We start from the raw sequence: 24,395 nt of genomic DNA on the forward strand, positions 1-24,395 counted from the left end.
GACTTTTGGCGGGATGCATCTGCACCCACCGTTACAGCACAGTACTACAGTAAAGTTCAGTACAGTTTTTCTCTCTCGCTGCATTTCTTCACACCATCACGCTGACTGTTGGGAACGAATGGTACTTGGGTTTCGATACAGGTCTGATAGTGGTTGGTTGGTTGGTTGGTTCGCTGGCTGGCGAGCACTTTCTATGCAATGCAAGGCATTTATCCTTTTCCAAAGACGGGCATATTCTCGCTGCACTGAGACTCATCAGTGATGTTGTACTGTTTTCTGTTGATCCCACTGACTTGGCTTGGTTGCGACTTTCTATTTTCTGCCTCGTATTTCGGTGACTGACTGGGAGATTCTCCGGCTCCAGTCAACCCTGTTCGTCAAAAGCCACATCTAGGGCTGTGCAACAGAAAAGTGGAGGGGGACTCAGGGGAAACGACAATAAATGCATCATCAGCGGGGCAGGATCGCGCAGGAGCAGGATGGTTGAATCTGTTATCCGGGAGCGCCAAGGCCAGGTACAAGATACCCGGGTTTCTGACTTTGTCGCCCTTACCAGGTTTGGAGGTCATCCGAAAAGGTTCCATTGGTTTGTTGTTTTATTTAGCAAGAGCAAGCATTCAAGGACAAGCATGTCTAGGAATAGGTGAGCAAGTATATCCTCTAGGTTATGCTTCTCGCTTTTTTTTTTCTTTTGAGATCACTCTACTCCAGACTCAAGCGTTGTTTCGTCTGATGAGAAGTATTATTGTCTTATTTCCGTGCCTATAATCTTCGACGGAATATACAGCTCATTTCTTTGTGCCGTGACTTCAGCAATCTTTGTGTGATGCGTTCGCACATCGAGGAGGCACCTGCATGCTTGAATGTACCTTCCGGTGGTGTTGATCTAGGTGGAAGCGAAGCGGGTCAAAAGGCTTTCGTCAGTCGCCTGTCCTCGCTCTTGGAGCTCATCATCGGCGATGTCTCCGGAGTGTCATCTTGGGCGATGTGCTTTTGATATTATGTTTATCCCATATACCTTTCGCAGAATCGTCTTACTTAACTTACCTTACTGACGTCTTATCTTGAACAATATGTGTATGTTTTTCCAGCGGCTGGGTAGAGTTGCAGCCAGTCTTCTGCAACCAGCTTGTTATCAAAGCCTGTGCACCGTTAAATGATAGAATTCTTGTATTTTCACTACAATTTCGATATCATTGTATTCTATGTATCAGCAACGCTGGATTCTAGCCCTACAGAAGAGTCTATCAGAGTCTTACTGTGTGAAGTCTTCACGAGAGGGTTTCTCTTGTTGAACTGCGTAGCCGAAACAGTTCCAGGATGATATACAGGCAAAATGCCAGATTTCAAGATGACTTGGTCATCTTAGTGGACTTGCAGAGTCACTTCTGATATCTATACCCAGTATGGAGCTCGTTCTTTCAATGCTGAAATTCAAACCACATAAAAGAAGAGAGCAATCTCAAGTCCAATAATGCACTGATTTTAGATTTAGACATAGGAGTGTAAAGGAGAAAAGGTCGACATGTACTTGGTCGACAGGACCGTTGGGCATCCGGTCTTCATAGGGACAGTTTATGGCTAAAGCAGTTTGAAAATGTTGCGAGTTGAGGTGGGACTAATGGATATTAACGAAAGATGCTTCTCTCAAATAAGTCCTGGTTATGAGGTAATTTCTAATTGCGTGAAACAAAGATGTATCTAGATGAAGAACTTGACGGTGGTGGGATGGTGGAATACTCTTGTGACATGAATCATGGCTAATGTGCCATTGTAGGTCGGAAAGACGAGGTGTGTGGAATGACAGGTGTTGACTTATCGATTTCCTGGTCGTAGACGCCAAAAGCCAAATGTTCTACCTAGACGAAAGTGAGGAGGGCATTTTCCAATTGGCTCGTGACAAGATGCGCTGTGATTTCTGAAGTTATGCGTTCGTGGTGGGTTACCAGGCTTCGCATCCCAAGTCTTGTTGATCTATTGACACCCCTTTTCACCTCGCTTACGGACAAGCGAGTTGTATCAATCAAAAATTAATGACCAGATTAGGCTGATCTTCGAGCTTCGCCTTCTGTCTTCTAGAACAGCTTCGGCGACTCTCGACAGAAGTTACCCAGGCCATCAACGCGATTTGTCCCAGGTCCTGCGTCTGCAAGAACGGCTCCTCGACCGCGCAGCCTGCGGTGTACTCCTAGCATCTCGGAGGCTGTCGGTTGGCCGTCGCAAGTTTTTAACTCCGCCAGGAGAGTCTCACAAAAGTGCAATGTAAAGCAAAAGACATGCGAGACAAAAAGGCACTTTTGAATCCTTCATATCCTAGATGTCCTAGAAGCTATTGAATTCCTTGCCATTTTACGCGTCATTGAAAAGTCCGGTATATGCTTCTTTTTATTCCCAAGCCATCTATGCAACCCAACCTTCAACAATCATACTAAGCCAACGGACCATCAGCCGAATGACTTGGACGAGTCATATGTATCCAATGCAACGTACAACCATCCGCGTCCAATGTGAAAATGCAAGACAAGTTTCCTACACCGTCAAAACATGCATCCTCCATCTATGTACTCAAATATTTGCACTAGCCATCCTCTTCTCACCAATCATCTCTCTCCAACTCATAGAATAGCAAGTATACCTCTCTCTGCATGCCTAGAACATCACTCGTCTTACTCTCCTTGACCTTATCGTCGCTGATCCTCCACCAACGATTGCTATGCTTGCTTTTCCTCCTCTTCTGCGCCGCTGCAGCATCTGAATTCTCCTCTGTGCGGGATCCATTCTCTTGTGGCGTGGGTGACGGGGTGGATGAAGAAGAGTCTTTTGAGCGGGTGAGCTTGCTGGAGATTGCCGAGCGCGTGGAGCGTGCTATGGAGCGGATACTGGCTGTGTCCGAACCACGGGGAGCGGACGTTGGACCGAAGCTTTTGACAGTTGTAGATGTAGATATTGAGCCTGACGCTGAGCTCGATGCGCGGTCGTTGGGGCGGAGTATTTCTTCACCATTGACTTCACCATTGAGGTATGGTAACGAGGGAGAAGAAGAAGCAGCAGATGATGGTGAGAGTAATTCGGGAGTTGAAGACAGGGTGCTGATGTCTGTACCCGGCTCCTCTGGTTGTTGTGCAGCTCTTATCTGTGGTGTTGGCATCTGAGATATGTTGGGGGTGGGAGGCTTGCTATAAACACCTGCTGGCTGGAAGGTATTCGGCGTTGAGAAAGGAGCTGAAAGGGTCTGCCGCCGAAAAGATTCGTAGTGCCCGGAATGATGGCTGCCTTTGTGGCAGACAACACTTGAGAGTCTGTAGAAGTGCTGGTTCACAAGACCACCTAGCGGTAGCCTTTCCGGAAAGGAGACTTTTGCGGAGTTCTTCAAAGTAGATCGTCCAGCGTCGAAAATAGATCTGGAGAGATGGATAGCCATTACTTTCGGGAAATCGGTGATTCTTGTGTGCTTAGCGATCTTGCGCTTGGGTGCAAATTTTCTATCTGGCAAGTCCACGCCATTGAGTTCCTCTTCCGGATTGGTATCGATGGCGCGTTGGATCTTGTCGATTAGTATCTGTGTTTTGGCCTTGAATTTATCAGATGTAGACCTTGTGAGCTCTTGTTCATAGGTATCTATTGCGTGGATAAGTCGACATTTCTCACACTTGAAATCCTCGATATATTCGGTCTTGAACATCTGATCGAAGCAAGTACTAAGTGTTGTCGAGCTGACTTGCGGAACGCTCAGTGTGAGTGAGCAGAATGTGCTTTTACTTGGTGTTGGCTTGAAGCCACAAGTTAGACACTCGATCTGCGATTCGGAGCCGCCTTCCAATGGAAACCCTTCTTCCTTTTCCGGAGCCGCCTCACGTCTCTCTCCATTTTCGGATTGTGATACTGAGGCGCTTCCATTCTGTGAAGATGCTGAAGGTACCAAAATTTGAGGGGTACTCCGGGCTTCCGGATCATGCAACGAAATGCCCTCTAAATCCTGCTTTACAGAACCGTCCTCTAATTGATGGACATTCGCCTCACTTTGTGCCTGATATGCATGTTTCCTTGCTCTGTGTCCCGCGTGGTACTCATCACACAAACGTTCGGCTACAACTTGAAGAAATTCTTGCGCATCCTGCTGCTGCCGACTTATTCTTTGCTTGAACGACTGTTCCAGAACCACGACAAAGGGTCCTGCAGATATGGTCTTCTTGTATATGGGCCTCTCGTTCAAAGAATTGAGAATATCTTTCAAGCCCTTGGTAACTGCGCCAGCTTGCAACCCCTCTATTTTCCAGGCTGGCATATTTTTCCTCGCAGGATCCTCCACCAGGTGCGCATAGACTTCCGGTCCATCGAGTCTCCTCCTATGCGTCTCTCGAATAAGGTAAATCCGCAGATCTCCCAGTCCTGCCAGCGCTTGGAGGACTGAATTTATGAAGCAATCGTTTGCCGGGTTGGAAAGACCGACTATGGTCTTCTTGCGCGAGCTGGCATTACTGGTCGCGGACTCCCCGTCGATAAAAAAGGTCGGGGCAAAGACGTAGACAAGAGTGATGGCAGCCAGTGACGCTCCAGCAGCATAGCTTGCGATCTTGAGCGGCTGCTCCGGCATGACGAGAGGAATGATGGAAGAAGGAGGATGATGGTCCTGAAGGCCTGTTTAACACATCATCTCTATAATCTGGCTAGCACGCCGTAATCTCCGCTGGTCGTGTGTACGTTCTGAACAGAAGTTGAGGGGAGAATCAAAATCCAGGGTCCTTCCTAGGCTGGACTTGAATTGACCTCCACAGAGCAATTCCGAGCTACCGTACTCTCAGTGAACGGCCCGAAAGCAGGCTGCCAAAGAAACTTGGGGACGATGTTTATGCGAGTAAGACGGGACGGAATCAACTGAAGTCGGCTGGAATCTCAAAGGTCCAAGATCGTAGACAAAGGAAAGACTGAAGCAAAATGGATGCGAAGTGAATTGGGCTGGGTCTTGCTCTTTAGGTTGTAGCTGTGAATACCATGAATGGGTTGGGTGGATGTTTCTTCTCAAGAACCTCCAATGATGGATCGTCCTTCTTGCTCCATCTTCAGGCCATGCACCAATGCACCAATGCAGTCCGCAGCAGCAGTCTTCTGGGCCGTGGCCGTAGCCGTACCGTATCTACCTCGTCTACCTAATCGTCAATCGTAAACTCGGTGCTTGGCGTCTGGACACCGACATTTACAGTACGTATGCACCCCTAGCACTCATGCGCCAATCAGAAGCTTGAGAACGGACAGGTAAGTTATGGAGACATTTTTTCTGGAACACCTCGAAGCTGAAGGCATTCAAGGACAACGACGAGCTGCTGCACGCGTTTGTTCAACACCACATCCTTTTCAATGGCGTCGCCTTTGGTATCCAAAGCTCCGCAATGCATGTCTTGCATTCGACGCATGACGTCTAGCTTTGGGGATGCCTTTCACTTTCCAGCTAGACAGCAAGCTCGAGGCAAGAAGAAGCTTGCAAGCGCGAAGATCCAGACTGTCAAGGTCCATCTGCTTCAAAATATCCCTGGCTATGGCAGAAGAGGTAATTGAGATACTGTGTTGCCTTCTGCTCCTGAAACATTCACTGATTTGTACACAGGCGCTGTCATCCCTGTGACTTCAGGAGTAATGCGCAATATCTGGTATCCCAAGAAGATGGCGGAGTATTTGACCATGGAGAAGCTTCAGAACCTGGGGCTGAAGAAGGATTCTGTTGTGGAGCGAGACTCTACATTTCAGACCAGGGCAGTAAGGAAGCTGGAGAAGAAGCAGGAGAAGCAGACACAAGAACGACCGGAGGAGCCGATTGTCAGAATGACAGAAGAACAACCTAGCGAGCCAATTCCCCAGTTCGAGCTGGACCTACTCAGCGTAAGATATCATCTGGCTTGTCAGAGCTCAAGCACGACTTACTGACTCTGATATAGCCTGAACAAGCAACTACTATCCTCGAGAACCTCCTACCATCGAGTTTGGATTTCTACCGTACCCCTATCTCATTACCAACACCCAAGAGAGTATCTCCCTCTATACCTGCATCCTCAGCAATCTCTGCAGCAGCTGAAGGAAACAAGCCAGGGCCGGGCAGAACAGAGAAGCGGGGCATATATGGCTCTGTATCAACGAGTGACATTGCTGCCAATCTCAAAGCTATCCTAGCAGAGGACGAGGAAGGAATACGAGTCGTTCTATCCCACGAGAATATCTCCTTTGTGGAAGAGACGGAGGACAGAGACCGGGTCAAGCACCTCGGTGTTTTCGATATAGATATTAGACTCGAGGGAGCGCCAGAATCCGTACGGAGGACGATTCAAGTCAGTGCCCAGGATTGAAGATATGAGCACGGATGAACATTGTACAAATACCTAGCGAGGATGTAATGTTACGAAGATTGCACGTTTGGAGTTCCTGGAAACGACGGGAGAAATTGCAAAGGTAGGGTCCTAGGTTCTGAAGCGCTGATGACTTCCTAGAACCACATGGTTGGCGCAACAGGCGTGTCGTGCATCACTGATTCTCATACTCCTGTTCTCTCGAGTTGCCAAGTTACTACCTATGTTCCCTCTTGGCCAGACATGAAATCCAGAAATATACTTCAATGCTCAATCCGACCAGTTCAACATGGGGAAGACAACAGCGAGTGTGACTTCGACACAAGGCATGAACAATCCCTGGTCGGTACATGAATTTGGGGTTTGACAGCCTTAAGATAGGTTCGAGCAATACCATTCGACATCTTGCTCTGGCAAAAGCAAGCCATCAAGGGGAATTGCCCTATGAGAAACGAGTCCAGACAATTATCTGCAAGAACTCTCTTGAGTCCAGACTTTGCCCAGGTATCTGACTGGAGCAAACCTACTCCCTCATATCGGGCACACCGCTAGCTTCTGGCGTTGAGCCACATCTCGATAAGATGTGGAAGTGCAAGAAAGGAGAAACGGCTGAGATTTTAACACCTCAGCCGGCATCGGGCAGCTGGCAATAAAATGAAAGCCAGTAACACATGCATTCTGCCGGTCCACCCCGCCAATTCTCAGGCAATTATCACGGAATTCTCCAGCGACCTGGGAGTTAAGAAGATCTCACGAGAATGCTGCAAAACAATCTGTTATTCCGATTATTGAAGTTATCCACGGCAATGACAGCTGTAGTTGCTCGTCCTTCCGAATCTCGCCGGCAGCTCATCGGGCAGGGCATGGTAGGCGAGCCCATGACGCTACTACCCCTCCACTCGACTTCTCTACTCTAGTTTTCTCCTCAACCCCTCCCCTCTCTCCATCCGACCCTTTCTGCGTCTACGAATCAACAAAATTGCATTGCCAGAACACTTCACCCGGTATGTCAACCCCCAATTTTTTTTTTCATGAGGTGCACAGCAGATCTGCAACAAGAGGTCTGCAGACCTTTAGGATGCACAGCAAACCCAAAACACCCCCACCAAACCAGCTAGCTAGGTACCTGTCTATCTATCGGTCCTACAAAAAGCAACTTCTCCACCCCGATCCTCAACCTTTCTTCCCTCACATTTCAACTTCTGACTAACTCCTCGAACAGCAAACACACACCCACTGAACGAAACCCCCAATAACTACAGACAACCGCCATCATGGGTGCTCTCGATGTCCTCAGCCGCAAGTCCGGTGTAATTGTTGGTGACGATGTCCTCAAGCTCTTCAACTACGCGCAGGAGCACAACTTTGCTATCCCGGCCATTGTCAGTAGTCAGATCTTACTGGAACAAAACGGGCGCTAAATTATTCTGCAGAACTGCACCTCCTCCTCCACCGTGGTTGCTTCGCTCGAGGCTGCTCGCGATGCCAAATCGCCTATCATCCTCCAGATGTCCCAGGGTGGTGCCGCCTATTTCGCAGGAAAGGTACATATACAGTCGTTTTATTAGTTGTGTGGAAGAGGTTCTGACATGACTTATTAGGGTGTTGCCAATGGCAAGCAGGAGGCCTCCATCGCCGGTGGAATTGCTGCTGCTCACTACATCCGCTCCGTTGCTCCAGCCTACGGCATTCCAGTTATCTTGCACACCGACCACTGCGCCAAGAAGCTTCTCCCATGGTTGGATGGTCTTATGGATGCCGACGAGAAGTACTTTAAGGAGCACGGCGAGCCTCTGTTCTCCAGCCACATGATTGACTTGAGCGAGGAGGAGGTTGACTGGAACATTAAGACCACTGCAGAGTACCTTAAGCGTGCTGCCCCAATGAAGCAATGGCTCGAGATGGTGAGTTTGGGATATTTCCGGGCTGTGGTAGGAGTTGTCTAATGCGATACCAGGAAATCGGCATCACCGGTGGTGAGGAGGATGGTGTCAACAATGAGGATGTCGACAACAACTCTCTTTACACCCAGCCAGAGGATATCCTTGCCATCTACAAGGCCCTCTCCCCTATCTCTCCATACTTCTCCATTGCCGCTGGTTTCGGGAACGTTCACGGGTAGGTGCATCATATGACTGTTCCTGTTTTGCCTGGGGTACCAGGGAGGGTGAAGCATAAGTGCTAACCGAATTTTCAGTGTCTACAAGCCCGGAAACGTCAAGTTGCACCCAGAGCTCCTCGGCAAGCACCAGAAGTATGTAAAGGACGCTATTGGAGCCAAGGAGGACAAGCCAGTCTTCTTGGTCTTCCACGGTGGATCTGGATCTACCAAGCAGGAGTTCTTGGATGCCATTAGCTATGGTGTCGTCAAGGTCAACCTTGACACGGATCTCCAATATGCCTACCTTACCGGTATCAGAGACTGTGAGTTGATCCAATCTGTGTTTCCTCCTAGCAATGTATCTTTTTTACAACATGGATGTGCGATTGCTTGTAATGAACACTTACTGACTGCGAAATCAATCTAGACGTTTTGAACAAGAAGGACTACTTGATGACCCAAGTCGGCAACCCTGATGGAGAGGATAAGCCAAACAAGAAGTACTTCGATCCCCGTAAGTTCTACTGGTCTTTCTCACGTTGCAATTGCTGATAGCATTCAGGTGTCTGGGTTCGTGAGGGAGAGAAGACCATGTCTACCCGTGTTGCTGAGGGACTCAAGGACTTCAACACCGCTGGTCAACTATAGCTTCTTTACACGGTTGATGGTTGAACTTTTTGCGTTGTGAATGGATTAAGGATAAGTCTGGTGTTGACTAGGGTTTGGGAATGAGATTGCATTGCCTGAAAATGGCGTAGTATAGTTGAATGAATCAGAATGCCGAAATGTACCAACCTGGAGACTTCAGAATGCTGTCAATTTTCAATCTTTTGTGACTTGGCATGCTGAATGGGAAAACACAGTTAAGCGTTGCAAGTGCAATAGGCGAGTGCAGCGGATTGAGTGAGGATTTTCGACTTTACCAGTAGTAAAAGTGCACCAATCAGTAGGAGCAAGCCCTGGAGCATGTGGTGGTGGCTGTGTTGATTCGCCATGACGACAGCAATCGTGGGGCAACAAGAACCCCTGCTAACCTGTTCTGAGCAGATTAAGCTGGAGACCAGCAAGCACCAGCACCAGCTTCAATTCGGTCTGCCCATTCCCCATTCCCCCACGTCACCGCTACAGTACAAAACCTTTCACCGGATACTCTGTTTGAAAATAGAAGTTTTTACCAACAGCATCGAGCGATCAATACCACATTTCTGCTCGAAAGAGTCTACTCATCTGCCACCCATCGACCTTACAAACCCCTCATCAAGGAACAAATCCAGCTATGTCTTCCAGCGAGAAAGAAGGAGGCGGCGTTTCTGCCCAGAACAAGGGGTCTTGGAGTGCTTTCCTCAAGTCGATTGCCTCGTTCTCAGGAGATCTGTCGTCTCTGACAGCTCCACCATTTATCCTCTCCTCAACTTCGTTGGTCGAGTTCTCCTCATACTGGGCAGAGCACCCAGCGCTTTTTATTGCACCTGCGAAAGAGCAGGATCCCCAGAAGCGCGCGCTTCTGGTACTGAAATGGTTCTTATCTACGCTTAAGCAGCAGTATGCCAGTCGTAGTGAAAAGTTTGGAAATGAGAAGAAGCCCTTGAATCCTTTCCTGGGAGAGCTGTTCTTGGGCAAGTGGGAAGATGCATCAGGTACAACAGAGTTGGTATCAGAGCAAGTCAGGTATGATATATGACATCTACCAATCACTTAGGAGGCGAAGTTGCTAATCATGTACTGTAGCCACCACCCTCCCGTCACCGCATACCGTATCGCAAATAAGCAGCACGGCGTATACCTGGAAGGCTACAATGCGCAAAAGGCGTCATTCGCCCGCACAATCTACGTCAAGCAAATCGGACATGCAGTCTTCACGATACCAGCTTTCAACGAGACCTACCTGATCACCCTACCAAACCTGCACATCGAAGGTCTCATTTTTGGCGCACCATTCGTGGAGTTGAATGACAAGACATACATTACCAGCAGTTCAGGCTATACTGCCAAGATTGATTACAGTGGCAAGGGCTGGTTGTCAGGCAAGAAGAATAGCTTCACAGCGACTTTATACCCTACTGGTAAGGAGAAGGATGTTATTTACACTGCGACTGGACAGTGGACAAAGTCGTTCGAGATCACGGAAGGAAAGAAGCAGGTTGTCGATACGTACAATGCCGAGGCTTCTCCCACCACCCCCCTCACTATTGCCCCAATCGAGGCGCAAGACCCCATGGAGTCTCGAAGAGCATGGCAAAAGGTCGCAGCTGGTATCGCTGTAGGAGACATGGACGCCACTGGAGTTGAGAAGACAACAATTGAAGAGAGCCAGAGAGAATTGAGACGCCAAGAAGCCGCCGAGGGACGGCAGTGGGAGAGACGCTATTTCAAGAAGCTCGACACAGATCCCATCTTGGAGAAATTAGGCCCACAGATCGGTGTCTTGCCAGAAGCTGACAAGACGGGAGGGATTTGGAGGTTTGATGAGGAGAAGGCGAATGCATTGGCCACGAAGACTTCGAGTGCTGCGCCGGCGAAGGAGCTGTAGACATCGTGGGGGTGAAAGACGGGATGAGTTGAGAAAGCCATTGGCTCGTTGGCGCAGTGGAGCAAACTTTTGGAAATGGGACTGTTTTGTTCTACGCGAAATACATTGTACTAATAGATAATCGGCAAGCATAGGTAATAGAATGTGCAATTGCGATTCTTTTCACGCTACCATCTCGCCTCATTCTAGTGAAATTGCAGGGCCTCAAAATAGGATACCCAGTCAAAGTATCACACGCCATATCAGCGACATCCATACCTTCGACAACCTACTGAGAGCACGAAAACCCACGATATCTGCGTTGGTCCCTTGTTTGAGAAGCCACTTGCAAATGTGAATATCTCGTTCCGCTGACTTTGGTATTGCGAGACTTTACAGTTGAGACGCTACTCGCTGCAGTTCTTTGTTTACTAGTACAATAGCAACACTTCCATACCGTAGAAGAGGCGGTGAATAGATAACGCTTTCATGTGGAAGTTGAGTCTTGTATTATCGCCGGCTCACATATATTCATCTTCTGGTCTCTTCATCCGCCTATTCTGCAAGAAAATATATCTTCTGGCCCTGTTTGGCATCGTGAATCCACATCAAATGCTCTGCCCATCTCGTTGTCGCATGTCAGCTCTTGTCCTTAATATGTCCTATTGAAGATCTCTTGGCCTGTGTACTTGGTAATTCTGAAGGCAGAAACTGGTTTCAACTTCTGAGGGACAAGTTATGATATTGACTTCTCCATTTCCCTGGATACAGACGCAATGCTGCATGCGCTCTATGCGTTCTATGCACTGTATTGTCGTCCTCTATCTTTCATATGAGACTCCAATATTGTCAGCTCTGCCTCCCGCTGAATGCCGCTCAAGACAAGCACAAACTACAGGTCTGATAAATAAGTAGCACGTTTTTCCAGATACAGCATAGCTATCTTACAGCACTAGCTCGCAAAGAGTATTTAGCTTGAAACCGGACCATATCCAACCTGTTGGGGCTGGAAAATCGGAAGTGTACACTGTAAATACGATTAACGAGGCGTGGACCAAACATGCCCACAGCTGGTGTTATCGTACATTCGAGCTCAGCTTTTTTCGACAAGGAGAGTAACCCAATTTTGATTACATCTATAATCAACCATAGAAATTTGGAATGTCAAATATAACCAAACAACAATGAACTTATATGGATCACAGTTCAGAGGAGAGAGTTGCAGTTCAAGTGTTTCATTTGTTGAGCACGAGTTATTCACTTCAAAGTGACTCAACGGGTATCTATGCTTGAGAACGCCGTATCCGTGCTATGCCAAATCGCTATACCCACAACCATATCCTTGCCCAAGTCCATGCCCAGTTCCATCGAGTCCGAGTTTTTCACTTCAAAATGATTCAACGGGTAGCTGTGCTAGACAGCACTGTATACAAACGCCATATAAATCCCCAATCCAATGCCGTGCTCTGTATCCAAGTTCTTCTCTTGTACTCCATTGCGGTATAGTCCTGCTCTTTACTCATAATTCGATCCAAAACAATCATGCTCTGCTGAAAACTCCAAATGTAATCGTGACGACCGCAATATCATCCCATAAACGCCAGGCTGTGCTGATAACTCCCATGTAATCGTCCGATTTTAAACTTCCAAAGCCGCATTTCTGTGCTTAAAAGTCTCAGTTTTGAACAATCCGACCATGACAACATCCGCCAAGCACAACGCTTTGTTGCAAACTCCCCATAAAATCGTTCGTAATCCTGAATCAGCATGACTCCTTAATACTGTATCCTGTCACTCATAATACCTGGATCCATACGTGCAACGAGGCCGACAGGCCCACTCCTTCCTTGCCACCAGTCATTAGCCCCCATACGTGCTGTTCTTGGATGCACTGGTCTGAATCGAGTTCCGTATGGATCAAGGTAGCCATCGACCAAGTCCCTGAAGGCATACCATGAGTAAGAGAAAATATTGAAGGTCCATTCGTTCAACTTCGTAGTGAGACAGTGGCCGAAGAATGGATCGTGCGGATGCCAGTTGTCCTTCTTAGAAGCCGTGCGGCGGCCATAGATTCCCCACAGCAGCCACTCGAGCAGGAACAGGGTGAAGAGAATGGCACAGACGACTCCAATCCATCTGTTCAATGCGAAGGCCGCGAAGCGTCCTTGAGTGCGGTTTTCCTCGAATGCTATGTCATGAATGGTTTTTGGGACATTGGGAGTCTCAATCAGTCGTCCCAGGCCCTCTTTCACGTCTCGAATCCCATGTTTGACATGATCCAGCTTAGTCATCTGGGCGTAGTATTTCTCGCAACAGGTCGGGTTATGTTCCTGGGTGGATAGAGCACTCTCAAAAGCATCCAGGGTACTGTCCCGCTCCGCCTTTAATTCCAGCCTCTCTGGCGCGGTATCCGCCAAATTCAACGTTCTCTCCACTTTGGGTGGGACGGAAATCTTAGGAACTTTCTCTGGCCCAGTATTCGCCAAGTCCAATGTACTCTCCTTTTTTGGTGGCCTGGAAAATTGAGGAAACTTTTTGGTCGCTGTTTCCGCTAGATCCAATCTCCTCTCCACTTTCGGTGATAGCGAAATCTTTGGAATCTTAGGAGCCCTCTCAGGTGTAATAGCCGCTATGTCCAGTATACTCTCCACTTTTGGAGACATCGAAATCCTCGATAGCTTCCGTAGGGTATTCCTATCCTCGTCATCTTCCTCCTCTGCCTCCTCTGCCTCATCTTCGTCCTCCTCTTCACCCTCCTCAGGCCAGCATCTATTCGCCGCCATCAATCTTGAATTATCCGTCTTTCCAAAGTACTCAGCCAGTTCTACAAAATTCATCTTCCGCTTCGGTACTGCGCGTGTGAAGATCCGGATCCTGGGACTGGTCGACATGGATATCTCAGAGGGGTGGGTGAAGTCTTCGTCAACGTCCCATCCGCTTTCCTCATTTGGCGCACTATCCTCTTTCGGTACGCGTTTCTCCTGTACTGGGATATCCTCTGGCAGTATGGTCTCCTCTTGATGTATGCTTTCCTCGTGTCGTAGAACTTCCCCGTATCTTATGCTCTCTCTGTGTCGCAGGTTGTCGTTGTATCCGGCACTTTGCTCATAACGTACAGTTTCCTGCTTTGGTTGTTCGAACTTGGGTGGAAGCATCCATGCAGGTGGAATATATGGGTCTCTTGCTTGTGCTTCCCTGAAGAAATCGGCGGTAGTCTTCAATCCCTTGGGCCTGTTGTTCAACCAACCGCGGTTAGGACGCGTTGGCCATGCCTCCATGGTTGCCATTGCGGATTGTGATTGCAAAAGACGGGCGGGTTCCAGTGCAAGTGCAAGTGCGAAGGTGAGGAGGGTTGTGGCTGCTGTTGTTGTTTGAGATTGCCAGTCTGAGCGTCAAACTGAAATTGAAATTGAGTTGCTGAGTTGTTTTTGTATTGCGATGGTTGTGATTGCTGTCTGAAGAGGATGGGAAGTCGCGTTGCGCGAGACGCGTATGAATATGAGCTCGGCTTCTTAGTCAGCAAGATCAAGCGGCTCAACAGATCGTCTGCACTAAGCCTGAACCTTACCGAGCTTACCTACCTATACCTTAGGTCCACTATCTGCACCGGCCCAGCGAGGCTCGGTGTTCCCATTGGCTACTCGGAACTATCCGATCAACTCACCAGTCGAGGACCACGGGGACCAACCACGACTCTTCGAACTGTCCAATGTCATTGCTCAATAGTCGTTCGCATTGGTCGGTTTCTGTTGATCACACGACCACAAAGCCCAGATCAAGCTCAACGCTCCACTCTGGACTTACTTGCGATAGTGCACTATTCTTGAAATGAATCATCTAGTAAGTTGGAAATCCACAGAATCTGTTGTAGGCGTGCTTGGACCGCAGAACTTCTTTTACAGGGCTTCTCATCATGAGACTGTAAGTCATGGCTACAATCTACACTCTGTTCAATGTGACATATCCAACCTCAATCGAACCAACTCAAGTTCATTCTCGGCAACTCGGTATCGCATTCACCATCTCGCTGGGGACCACAGTGCTTGCTTGGGTGGACGTTTCAATTTATAAAAGTCAACAAAGCAACACTTGATGACGTTCTCAACACCAGAGCTTGTTGACGGGGATGATCTTTTCCACGGGGAGACTCTGGAGCAAGCCAATTCTTCTCAGTGATTTACTGCTGAGTCTGATGCCTGCTAACAAGAGATACGGTGACAGAAACTAAGCTTCGTCAAGTGCATGTACGATTGCGAGGGCGAACTTGGACGATATATGATGTTTTTCAGCCTTGATCATGATGATGCCAATCTCAGTTAAATTCTCTCTCTTCGCTACCTACCAAGCTTGGGAAGCTGTTGGCAGATAGAGAATGCTGTCGTCTTCCAAGGAGAGCTCTTATTTCTGGAGACCATATCAGAAACACGAGAATTTAGCATTTTGCTTAATTGCTTGCTCCAAGCCGCATCGCGACTGTCACCGAGGTTGTGTCACTCACGTACCTTAAGAAGAGCCGCAGGCAGTACATCAGAAATGTCACACTCAGCAGAAGACACGATGAGACTGTCTCAGATCAACTTCATTCCAATCGATTTTAATTGACCTATCCATCCAGATCATGTTACGCAGATAGATAAGAAGTATGCATTGCTTTTGGTACCATTGTTATGGACTCGAATTCGCAATTTGCCCTCCCCATCCATTCAATCCGTCCATTCCCCCAAAGCAGTAACAGAGCAGCCCATAAGAGGCGAGTTGGTTTGTTTGGACAGACGAAAAGTGATGACATAGAAAGGAGAATGTGGTTTTGATAGAAAACTATTTGAAAACAGTGTGGTGGTTGCATCATACAGTGTGCCTGCCTTGCTAGTGGTCTTGAAGAGACCCTAAGCATCCAGCCGCCTGCAACCGCAGTAAAAAGAGAAAGACTTCGCATAGTTCCAGAGAAACAATTACAGATCGCCCAGTGATGACCAAGTTTCATTTGACTTTCTTTCCCCGTTCCCAGTTTCCCAGTTCGCACAAAACGAGCAGAAATGCAGCAGAAAAACGAATAAGGAGAAAAACGAAGTTGATTGTAGTAGTAACACAGGTTTGGTAAATATTACAACCCCAGCAATTGAACGAGGCGGCAACATCGTACCAAAGGACGTGCAGCTACAAATGTGGCCAATTAGTGTCCGTAGTTGCCGCCCCATCCACCGCGCTGTTGGCTATTGCCATAGTTTCCATAGTTGCCGCTGAAAGCTTGGTAGCCTCCGTACTGGCTGTTTTGATGACCCTGTCCACCTGCCTGGTGACCGGTTCCTCCAAGACCTCCATATCCACTGCCAGTCTGGTTGGCGTGAAGACCTTGCCCGGGTTGTTGGAGATGAGCTGGGTATCCGCCATAACCTGCCTGAGTTTGACTTGGAGGAAGGCTTGATCCGGAGCTGGCGTTTGTTGCAGATCCTGGTCGTCCAGCCTGGAGTGAAGGGCTTGGGCCGTTGGAAGTCTTCGAATCCCCAAACGGCTTCAGATCATCACTGGCACTTGGTTGGGCGCCCTGTTGGCTGTTGTAGTGCTGTTGTCCCTGACCTTGGTAGGAAGAACCCCTGCCGAATGCATCATGTCCACCGAAAGCTCCACTGCCACCAAGTGCTTGCGGAGTTTGGGACGCTTGAGCTGATCCAGCACGGCCATATTCAGAAAGACCTCCAAGGGCACTGTCACGGCCATGAAGCGAAGAAGCTCCGAAGCCACCTGCAGCTGGAGATGCAGTGTGCTCGTATGGAGCAGCAGGAGACATTCCATAGCCTTGATATGGTTGGTGGCCGCCTTTTGCGCCATATGGTCCGCCAGGGTAGTTACCGCCGTAGCCCTGTTGGTATTGGTTCCAAGCAGCGGCAGCGTAGTATGGACTCTGGTAGTAAGGATGACCGTATGGGTAGTTACCCACCTGTGGCTGTTGCTGATGGCCTGGTTGAGGTTGAGCGCCTTGGGAAGCAGCTGGTTGTTGGTTCTGGGCAACTGGGTTTGGAGTGGTGTGGCCGCTGTTTTGACCCTCACCGGCAGTTGCATAGCGAGACTGGGTCGTTTGTGCAGCGCTCTGGGGGAACTGCGTGGAATTTTCAGCTTGTGGACCATTGTATCCTGGATAGCCACGTTGCTGAGAGGCAGGACCATCTTGGCCTTGAGATCCTTGCTGCTGGCCGTACTGTTGCTGGTAGTAGCTATTGTAGGCATTGCGTTGCTGCTGAGGATCAGCAGTATAGTACGAGGAGAACTCATTGGGAGCCGAGGAGAAAGCCCCAGATGGTGGCTGAGACTGAGATTGAGATGGTTGAGATGGGTAGCCTTCGAAAGGACTTTGGGCCGATGGAGCTTGCTGGTTGAATGCGTCATAAGGCTTTGGAGGCAAGGAAGACTCTTGTGTGCCAGCCTGGCCATATCGACCATACTGACTGTACTGGGCATTTCCTTGAGGTCCTTGTTGAGCCGTAGCTTGAGCGCTTTGATGAGGAGCAGGGGATGGAAGACCTGGTGCAGCGGTTGGGTGGGTAGCTGCTGGTAAGCCGGCTGGCTGCTTTGGGGTCGGGACGCTCTCGGGAACCGTAGCTGGCTGAGGAGGGGCAGGGGGGAGAGTAGCTCTTGGGGCTACTGGAGAGTGTTGTGGTGGTTGAGCTCTGGTCTCGGCCTCCTCGCGATCTCCATCAACATCGTCCTCGCCGGAACCATTCAAGTTGAATGCCCCAAATTGGACAGCAGTTCGCTCAACCTCACGATTTCCTGGCATGCGGACAGCTTCCTCTTGATCAAGGACTCGTCGCTGATAGCTGGGAGTTCGTCCAGATGATCCTGTTGCCTTCAATGCAGAAGCTTGGAAACCACTAGTTGGAGGACGGATGGCTTGTGGGGTTGATTGTAGGTTTGAGTATGGAGTGGCTGCCGCACTTCGTGGATCCCAGCTACCTTTAGTGCTGGCTACAGTTGCAGTAGGGGCAGGGGCCGAAGAGTCTGGGAGCTGTTCAAGATTATCCTCTGTCAACTTATCTCCTGATGGTGGAATTTGTACCTCTGGCTCCGGCGCAAGAGGTTCTTCGACAGGGGTAGATTCCACAGGCTCAACTGAGGCAGGTTCTTCGATCGACGGTTCAGGTTCTGGTACAGGGGCTTCGACAGGTTCTTCGACTTTGGCAGGTTCGGCAGTCCTTGGAGCATGGTTAGCAGAAGACTAAAGGAATGGAGGGACAACACACTTCTCAACGACTGGCTCTGGTGCCTTCTTTGGGGTTGGAGCAGGTGCAAAAATGCTCGCCCAGCTCTTCTTGACACCGTCTGGAATGACGCTCGATGTCACCTTCGCAGCTGCTGTGGCAGTTGCAGCCGCAGCTCCAGTCGCGGTTGAGCTCCAACTATCCTGTGCCGGCTTTGTGGTATCCGAGCTATCCTCAGTGGCCTTTGGAATATCCCAGGATGATTCACCCGATGGAGCTGTTTCCCATGCAGTTGATTCGACAGTTGGAGTAGAAGTTTCGATGGTGTTCTCCTTGCGAACGCCATTTGTGGGTGCGCGACCTCGTCCACCTCTACCTCCTCGCTCTGTAGCACGACCACGGCCTCCTCTAGCACCATCAAAGCCAGCTCGACCGCCGCGTGAGACTCTGGCTTGGTTGGTAGAATCGCCGAACGATGTGACTGTCGAAGTCTCTTTGACCTTGGACTTGGATCGATCCTTCTTGCCTTTCGAAACCTCTCCCCATTGAGTGATCGTGCCTGCAGAACGAAGTCAGCATCAAACGGTTCGAAAGAAGACCAAACGGCAATACTCGTAGCAAGTACTCCTTTTCGTGGGGGCCATACCATCAGTAATGCGATCAACCGTAGTCTCAAGATCTCCATCTGTCTCCTGGAGAGCAAATACGACGTCCTCATCTGTCCAATCGGGAAACATCTCCTTGATGGTTGTGACCTTGCTACCATACTTCTTCTTCAGCTGGCCAACTTCGCCATCATCTTCAATTGATGTTGTTGTGGAATCTGCCTTGTCTCCGTTGGTTGCGTGACCTCTAACACCGCGGCCCCCTCTGGATGAGAAACCTCCTCGTCCACCTCGAGCTGAGCCTCTACCCCGAGGCGCAGCTGGTCGAGATTGTACCTCCGACATTTCAATGTGTGAGGTTGTGTGTTTGTAAAAGCAGACAGAAAAAGGAAGATGGGAAGAGGTTGTGGTGAGAGTCTAGGAGGGTCTTGGGGGTCGGGTTGGTTTGAGTTGATGCGAAGAATGATCTCAGCCCTTTCGCGAAGCAAAGGCCGTCAGGCACCAAAATTACTAGCGGCGACCTAGTGGAATCGCGGTCATACGGTGCTGTCCACGAGGCTGCACGTCAACACAACGTATTGATATGTGAGATGATTGTAGTGATGAAAGTGATTAAGGAACTTGAGCTTGTGGGGAAGAGAAATCTGAAATCTACAAGAAGTCTTGTGTCACGTTGAAAACAACTCCTTTTGTCCCAATCTCAAGAACAGCATGCCGAGCTTTTGATTAGTCATGCTCTCTACTACCCGATCAAATCGTGAATGCTGCCCCACACACTCACAGCTTCCCCATACGCCAAAGAGGGGTCTCAGAGCAATCCTACGACAAAGCCAGCCCTTTTACATTTCCCGCTGCACACTGGCGGCCAGCTTACGAAGTCCATGAGCACACTGGCAGCTCTGAAGCCAATTCAGCACGGCGACGCGTATGATAAGCAGCACATGACTTGGCTGGACCGTGAACACGGTGTGAATCATTGAGGGTTCGAAGAAACGACTGCAGCGTTCAGACTACGAGCCACTGGAGTCGAGAAAGCAGATTGGCTGTACGGACTAAAGAACTTGGATACGTTCTCGGAGAGGAATATTGGAGAGGAAACCATTGAGCAACTCCCCGCGAGGTACAGTATCGAGCTTCGCAGAGTGGCGCTCGTGGATATCAACAGGGTGCGCATTGCATCTGCAAGAACTACCTATTTCAATCAAAACAGCTCTTCAACCTGCCGCCATGTTCCGCCCCTCCCAGTCCCTCCTCTTCCGGCCAATGCCTATTTTAAAGAAGCTGAAGATTCATCATCCTCTGCCGTTGAGTCCTCGCGAATCCAAACAGTTACTCAACCTTCTCACGGCATCCTTCCGACAACAACTCGATACTGAACACCCCCAGTTTCGCACCGACGGTAACGCAAATGTACTCCACGAACACCTATCAACACGTCGATCACGAAGATCGTCGTTTTCAGAAGACAAGACACCTACGGCCCGACACATGCACTCACTCTTGACAAATCCTTTATTCAATATTTCACCGGGGAAGAAAAACAGCAATGTTGTTTTCTCACGGGATCCGATGGATATATTCAGTCAAGCAGTAGCGAAGGGTATGATGACGACTAGTCATGCGAAGGCTTGCTTGACTGCAAAGAAAGCCCAAATAGTACGGTCATCTGTTCTAAATGTTCGAGATGGAATGAAAGACTCCGGAGCTGGACTGAAGGTATTGAAGTGGCTTGTTTCAAGTGGCACAACAAACAATACCGAATTCTTGAAGGACGATGCTTTCGTCAAGATTATGATGGAATACATGGTTGCTGAAGGACTTCAAGAAGCTGCTTGGAAATGGGTGAAGACGTCATTAGAGAACCTCCCGAAGCTATGCCTTCTCTCTGGCGAAGACTTCGCACGAGCTCAAAAGGAGGTCGTTGGACCCCTTATGTTGCTTGTCAGGGCCGAGGCTGCAGACTCTGGCAGTCCTACGAGTCTGGATGCCGCGTATATGGCTATGTCCAGAGCTGCTGGCTACCTCGGGGGCTTGTCTACCCCCGAAGTTACTACGGTTCTTGGTCCTCCTGGATGGTTCTTAATACGCGCATCTGTTATGCCAAAATCTAGCAGGCCACCACCAAGCGAGAATGCTTTCGAATCATTTCTCAGCTTGATACCAGTCATAACAAAGAGCCCGGCACGATATTTTGCCCATTTAAGCTTGTTACACCCAACGAATCCAAATCCAGATCTGGCCCTAGATCACATCCGCTCTGTTGCGAGCAAGAGTCGACAGAAAAAGTCTTCCCTATCAAAGCCCGCAAGAGAGAGTGATCACCATAATATCCAGCTTGGTCTGGATGCAGCCAATTTTCTGCTCCAGTACCATAGATATACCGAGGCCGATGAAGTAATGGAATTTTTGCGGTCTCGTTATCCTAAGCAATTAGGTATCAAGGAGATGAGGCAGCTTGAGCAGGCCAAAGCCGAGGCATCAAGTCTCGAGTTGTTGGAGAGGCTCGGCCTGACATGAGTTCAAAGTTACCTAACTGCATTACAACGGCGTTTAAGGGGGTTGATCAGCATATTCGGGGAAATGTGGGGCGTTTTTGTACATATCCTGCAGAATCAGTACCAGTACTTCAAAGGTAACGCGTTAAACTGATCATCTGAATACCTGAGTCAAGATTCCACTCTCCGTTCGTTGGGAGCCGATCAACCATATGTCATGTTTACGCATTGAAATTGGTGTACCGGCCATCTATAGAGCGCGCAAGCTCGGATCGCCGCTAACAACTTTTTAGGGGCATTTTGAGCAAGGCTCAGGTACTAGACATACTACCTAGACTTCAGGTTGCACATGCTCGTACCACTCTAACCAGAGCTAAGCGAGATGTCAAAAGGGGCAGTAAACATCATGTCTCATTAGTCATCGACCCCAATGTTCCAGCCACCCAGCACTACTCTCTTCATCACAAAGTAATCCATCTGCCCATCCATGTAGCCACCACAGTCTTTGCTTCATCTACAAGGCCCATATCAAGCAATACCTGAACTGTCCCGCGTACAGCTGAATCCAGTGCCGAAAAGATCCAAGCATGGGTGTAGCTTGTATGTTCTCCTATGAAGACCGTCTTGAACTCCGTATTGTAGTAAGCTGGCAGATACAAGTCCTGCTGGCCTACAAGAGGTGAAGCCCAGGCACCGGCTTGGTGTTCATCCACTTGCCAGCATTGCCTGTCATAATTTCCAGTCCATTGCTCATCTGCGATGGATCCATGAACTTCAACCATGGCGCGCTGGATCATTGCAACGTGATCTTCTTCCGAAAGAGACTGAACCGAAATCGCGGGCGTGCCTGAGACGTAAGATGCGAGAATGACACCTGGGCCAGTTGAGTTGATCTTGTAGGCGGGGTAACAAACTGATCCTACACCAGGGATGTCGGTTGATCCGCATCCTCCAATGATCGGCGGTTCCATATGTTCCCAGAAACGAGTTTTGTAGTGAAGGCTCAGTTTACAGCTGGGAGAATATGGCATCGATGAAATGGCGCGGGAGAGAAGCGACGAGTAAGCTTCAAATCTGTCAGGGAAGAGCTCACCTATATCGCGGCAGGAGAGTGCCACTTACGAGGAGTTCTCCAGAGTCTAACTTTCGAGAATGGAGCCGCGACTACGGCATAGTCAAACTCGGCACTTTTTGTCATCATAGAAAATTTGTCATCCGCATCTCGCCAATTGACACTGATCTTGTCGGTCTCGGGGATGTATGTAAGTCCAGAGACAAAGCGCCCGAATGTTGTTTTATTTTGTACGTGAGGCAAGAATGCCTTCGGAAGAGACTCGAGACCTTTATCGATTGTTCTCCAGGTCGTCCTAGAGACATTGAGCGTTAGTATTGCCCTGCTGAGCGAGTGAAACAGGACAAGTGAACCTACGCGGCAAAGTAAACATTATCATAATCCCACATAGGTGCCCCGCCAGCACCTCCGATAAAATCAGTGACGTTCAAAGAGACACCAAGCTCGTATCGAAGATAATTAGCGACTGAGAAATCGAACAGCCCATTTTGGATGGCATGCTTGTGAGCAAGGAAAACATTGGAAGCAATTTCTCTAGTCCTGTTGCGGTCCAAGCCTTCGAATTCTTCCAGGGCCTTTTCAGCAATTGCTTCTTCCGTAGCATTGGCGGAAGTTTGGGATACGCCAGCCAGAATCGAATTTTTTGAAACTTGAGACTTGCTTGGGATTCGGTTGTTGGCGAGGCGGACACCGTTTGAGCTTATGGGTGTGCTATATTGCGGTTAGCTGTTGTTCTAATCATCGCTGGAATATTGAAGAAATGTGAAAGGCATACTTCGCGCTGCTCTGAATCCATGGGATGAAGTTGACCGCAAGCTCAGGCTTGTCCTTGTTCATCGCATTTAGGACTTCGCCAAGTTGGAAAACCATCTCGTGGTCTTTAATTTCAAGTGTTTCGCCGCTATCTGCATATGTTAAGCTGACCGGGACTAGAATATGTTAATTACATTTTTCGAGGGAGGGAGGATCTGTAAGCCAATATTACATCTCATTGGACCCATCTCCTGGTATTGGTAGTCTCCAGGCTTGGAGCCATTGAGGTACTTGGTGCGGATGCGGCTATTGTTGTCAGAATTTAGGAAAAGCTCTTAGGGAGTTATGAGAAAAATTTACCCTCCAACACGTTGACTGGATTCCATGATCTCCCAATTTACAATACCGACAGACTGCAAGAGATGGCTAGTCAGGAGACCAGACATGCCCCCTCCAATAATAGCGATTGCTGATTTTGCGTTAACAATCTCACACTCTGGGCTTCAAGTGATTCTAACTTTTGTTCTTTGCTTCTGCAACAAACACGCTTGTCTCATTCTTCGACTTCATATAAGCAACTCCATCGAACCATGGTCCAGACGTATCAGCAACGTCAGAAATGAGTTGTCTTCTCTTCAATGGCGCACCAAGCGTGATTGGAGCAGATCTTCCAATCAGTTCCTCGCCAGAGAACGCATGAATACAACCTCCACTGAAAGCATCTCCTGGGACCGACCAGACAAATCTTTTTGGACGAGAATCGGCACTGATCTCGGTCCTGCCAATGAAGTGATGGTGATTCTCTGTCGTGGAAGATTCGCAGTCGCCATAAAGAACGGACAAGTCGCCAACGAAGTCAGCCTTGATGTACTCGATGTGAATATTATGGAGAGATTCCCGGTTGACCGCTTTTGTTGACCGGAAGCGAATGTGACCGAAGCCAGCATCATTGCTGAGAGGAGATGCAAGTGCCACGATTGCCAAGCTAGCAATGCTAGCGATTGAAAGGAACCCCATGTTGCCGAAAAGTGTTGGTACTCTTCCTAGGAATTTAAAAGTATAGCGGGAAGCTGGCAATGACGAAAAATAAGAAGTTGTGGTCCATGCTCTACAGATCTTATATATCCAGCCATTCTCAAATGTGCGGAATACTACCCATTTCTCTTGACGGCTCATCCGGAGGCTCACTCCATGCGGCCAACATTTACACGATTGCCCGCTACTGAGATAGGCATAGGGTGAAGTCCTCTTGCATTCACACCAACACAACATGCCCGAATACACTTGAAACCCGGCCTCTTATCAACAATTGATTCAACACTTTGTCAA

The 24,395-nt window shown here is 48.9% G+C and overlaps 8 protein-coding genes across 8 annotated transcripts; 4 read left to right on the forward strand and 4 right to left on the reverse strand.

Annotated features, from left to right (window-relative positions):
• Positions 1-2,593: 2,593 nt before the first annotated feature.
• Positions 2,594-4,594, reverse strand: ONS95_004883 (uncharacterized protein; the record flags this gene model as incomplete). The annotated part of the gene is made up of 1 exon (XM_058498261.1): positions 2,594-4,594. One exon carries the CDS (start codon positions 4,592-4,594, stop codon positions 2,594-2,596), a length of 2,001 nt encoding a protein of 666 aa, XP_058351772.1.
• A 761-nt stretch (positions 4,595-5,355) lies between these two features.
• ONS95_004884 (uncharacterized protein) lies at positions 5,356-6,335 on the forward strand (the record flags this gene model as incomplete). The annotated part of the gene is made up of 3 exons (XM_058498262.1): positions 5,356-5,545; positions 5,603-5,874; positions 5,931-6,335. 3 exons carry the CDS (start codon positions 5,356-5,358, stop codon positions 6,333-6,335), a joined length of 867 nt encoding a protein of 288 aa, XP_058351773.1.
• A 946-nt stretch (positions 6,336-7,281) lies between these two features.
• FBA1 (Fructose-bisphosphate aldolase 1) lies at positions 7,282-9,237 on the forward strand. The gene is made up of 7 exons (XM_058498263.1): positions 7,282-7,717; positions 7,769-7,879; positions 7,937-8,239; positions 8,293-8,453; positions 8,533-8,759; positions 8,864-8,950; positions 8,999-9,237. The coding sequence occupies exons 1-7, from the start codon at positions 7,610-7,612 to the stop codon at positions 9,082-9,084; spliced, it is 1,083 nt and encodes a 360-aa protein (XP_058351774.1). The 5' UTR covers positions 7,282-7,609; the 3' UTR covers positions 9,085-9,237.
• Positions 9,238-9,520: 283 nt separating this feature from the next.
• KES1 (Oxysterol binding protein) lies at positions 9,521-11,136 on the forward strand. The gene is made up of 2 exons (XM_058498264.1): positions 9,521-10,104; positions 10,165-11,136. Exons 1-2 carry the CDS (start codon positions 9,713-9,715, stop codon positions 10,964-10,966), a joined length of 1,194 nt encoding a protein of 397 aa, XP_058351775.1. The 5' UTR covers positions 9,521-9,712; the 3' UTR covers positions 10,967-11,136.
• Positions 11,137-12,166: 1,030 nt separating this feature from the next.
• ONS95_004887 (uncharacterized protein) lies at positions 12,167-14,429 on the reverse strand. Its single transcript, XM_058498265.1, has one exon. The coding sequence runs from the start codon at positions 14,230-14,232 to the stop codon at positions 12,721-12,723; it is 1,512 nt and encodes a 503-aa protein (XP_058351776.1). The 5' UTR covers positions 14,233-14,429; the 3' UTR covers positions 12,167-12,720.
• Positions 14,430-16,118: 1,689 nt separating this feature from the next.
• ONS95_004888 (uncharacterized protein) lies at positions 16,119-19,091 on the reverse strand (the record flags this gene model as incomplete). The annotated part of the gene is made up of 3 exons (XM_058498266.1): positions 16,119-18,135; positions 18,184-18,700; positions 18,788-19,091. 3 exons carry the CDS (start codon positions 19,089-19,091, stop codon positions 16,119-16,121), a joined length of 2,838 nt encoding a protein of 945 aa, XP_058351777.1.
• Positions 19,092-19,973: 882 nt separating this feature from the next.
• On the forward strand, positions 19,974-21,263 carry ONS95_004889 (uncharacterized protein; the record flags this gene model as incomplete). The annotated part of the gene is made up of 1 exon (XM_058498267.1): positions 19,974-21,263. One exon carries the CDS (start codon positions 19,974-19,976, stop codon positions 21,261-21,263), a length of 1,290 nt encoding a protein of 429 aa, XP_058351778.1.
• Positions 21,264-21,702: 439 nt separating this feature from the next.
• Positions 21,703-24,338, reverse strand: ONS95_004890 (uncharacterized protein; the record flags this gene model as incomplete). The annotated part of the gene is made up of 7 exons (XM_058498268.1): positions 21,703-22,307; positions 22,364-22,608; positions 22,671-23,024; positions 23,089-23,242; positions 23,299-23,372; positions 23,427-23,535; positions 23,585-24,338. The coding sequence occupies 7 exons, from the start codon at positions 24,336-24,338 to the stop codon at positions 21,703-21,705; spliced, it is 2,295 nt and encodes a 764-aa protein (XP_058351779.1).
• Positions 24,339-24,395: the final 57 nt, after the last annotated feature.

This window comes from Cadophora gregata, assembly GCF_030347475.1.
Source record: "Cadophora gregata isolate MNR1 chromosome Unknown scaffold_15, whole genome shotgun sequence".
NCBI classification, from domain to species: domain Eukaryota; kingdom Fungi; phylum Ascomycota; class Leotiomycetes; order Helotiales; family Ploettnerulaceae; genus Cadophora; species Cadophora gregata.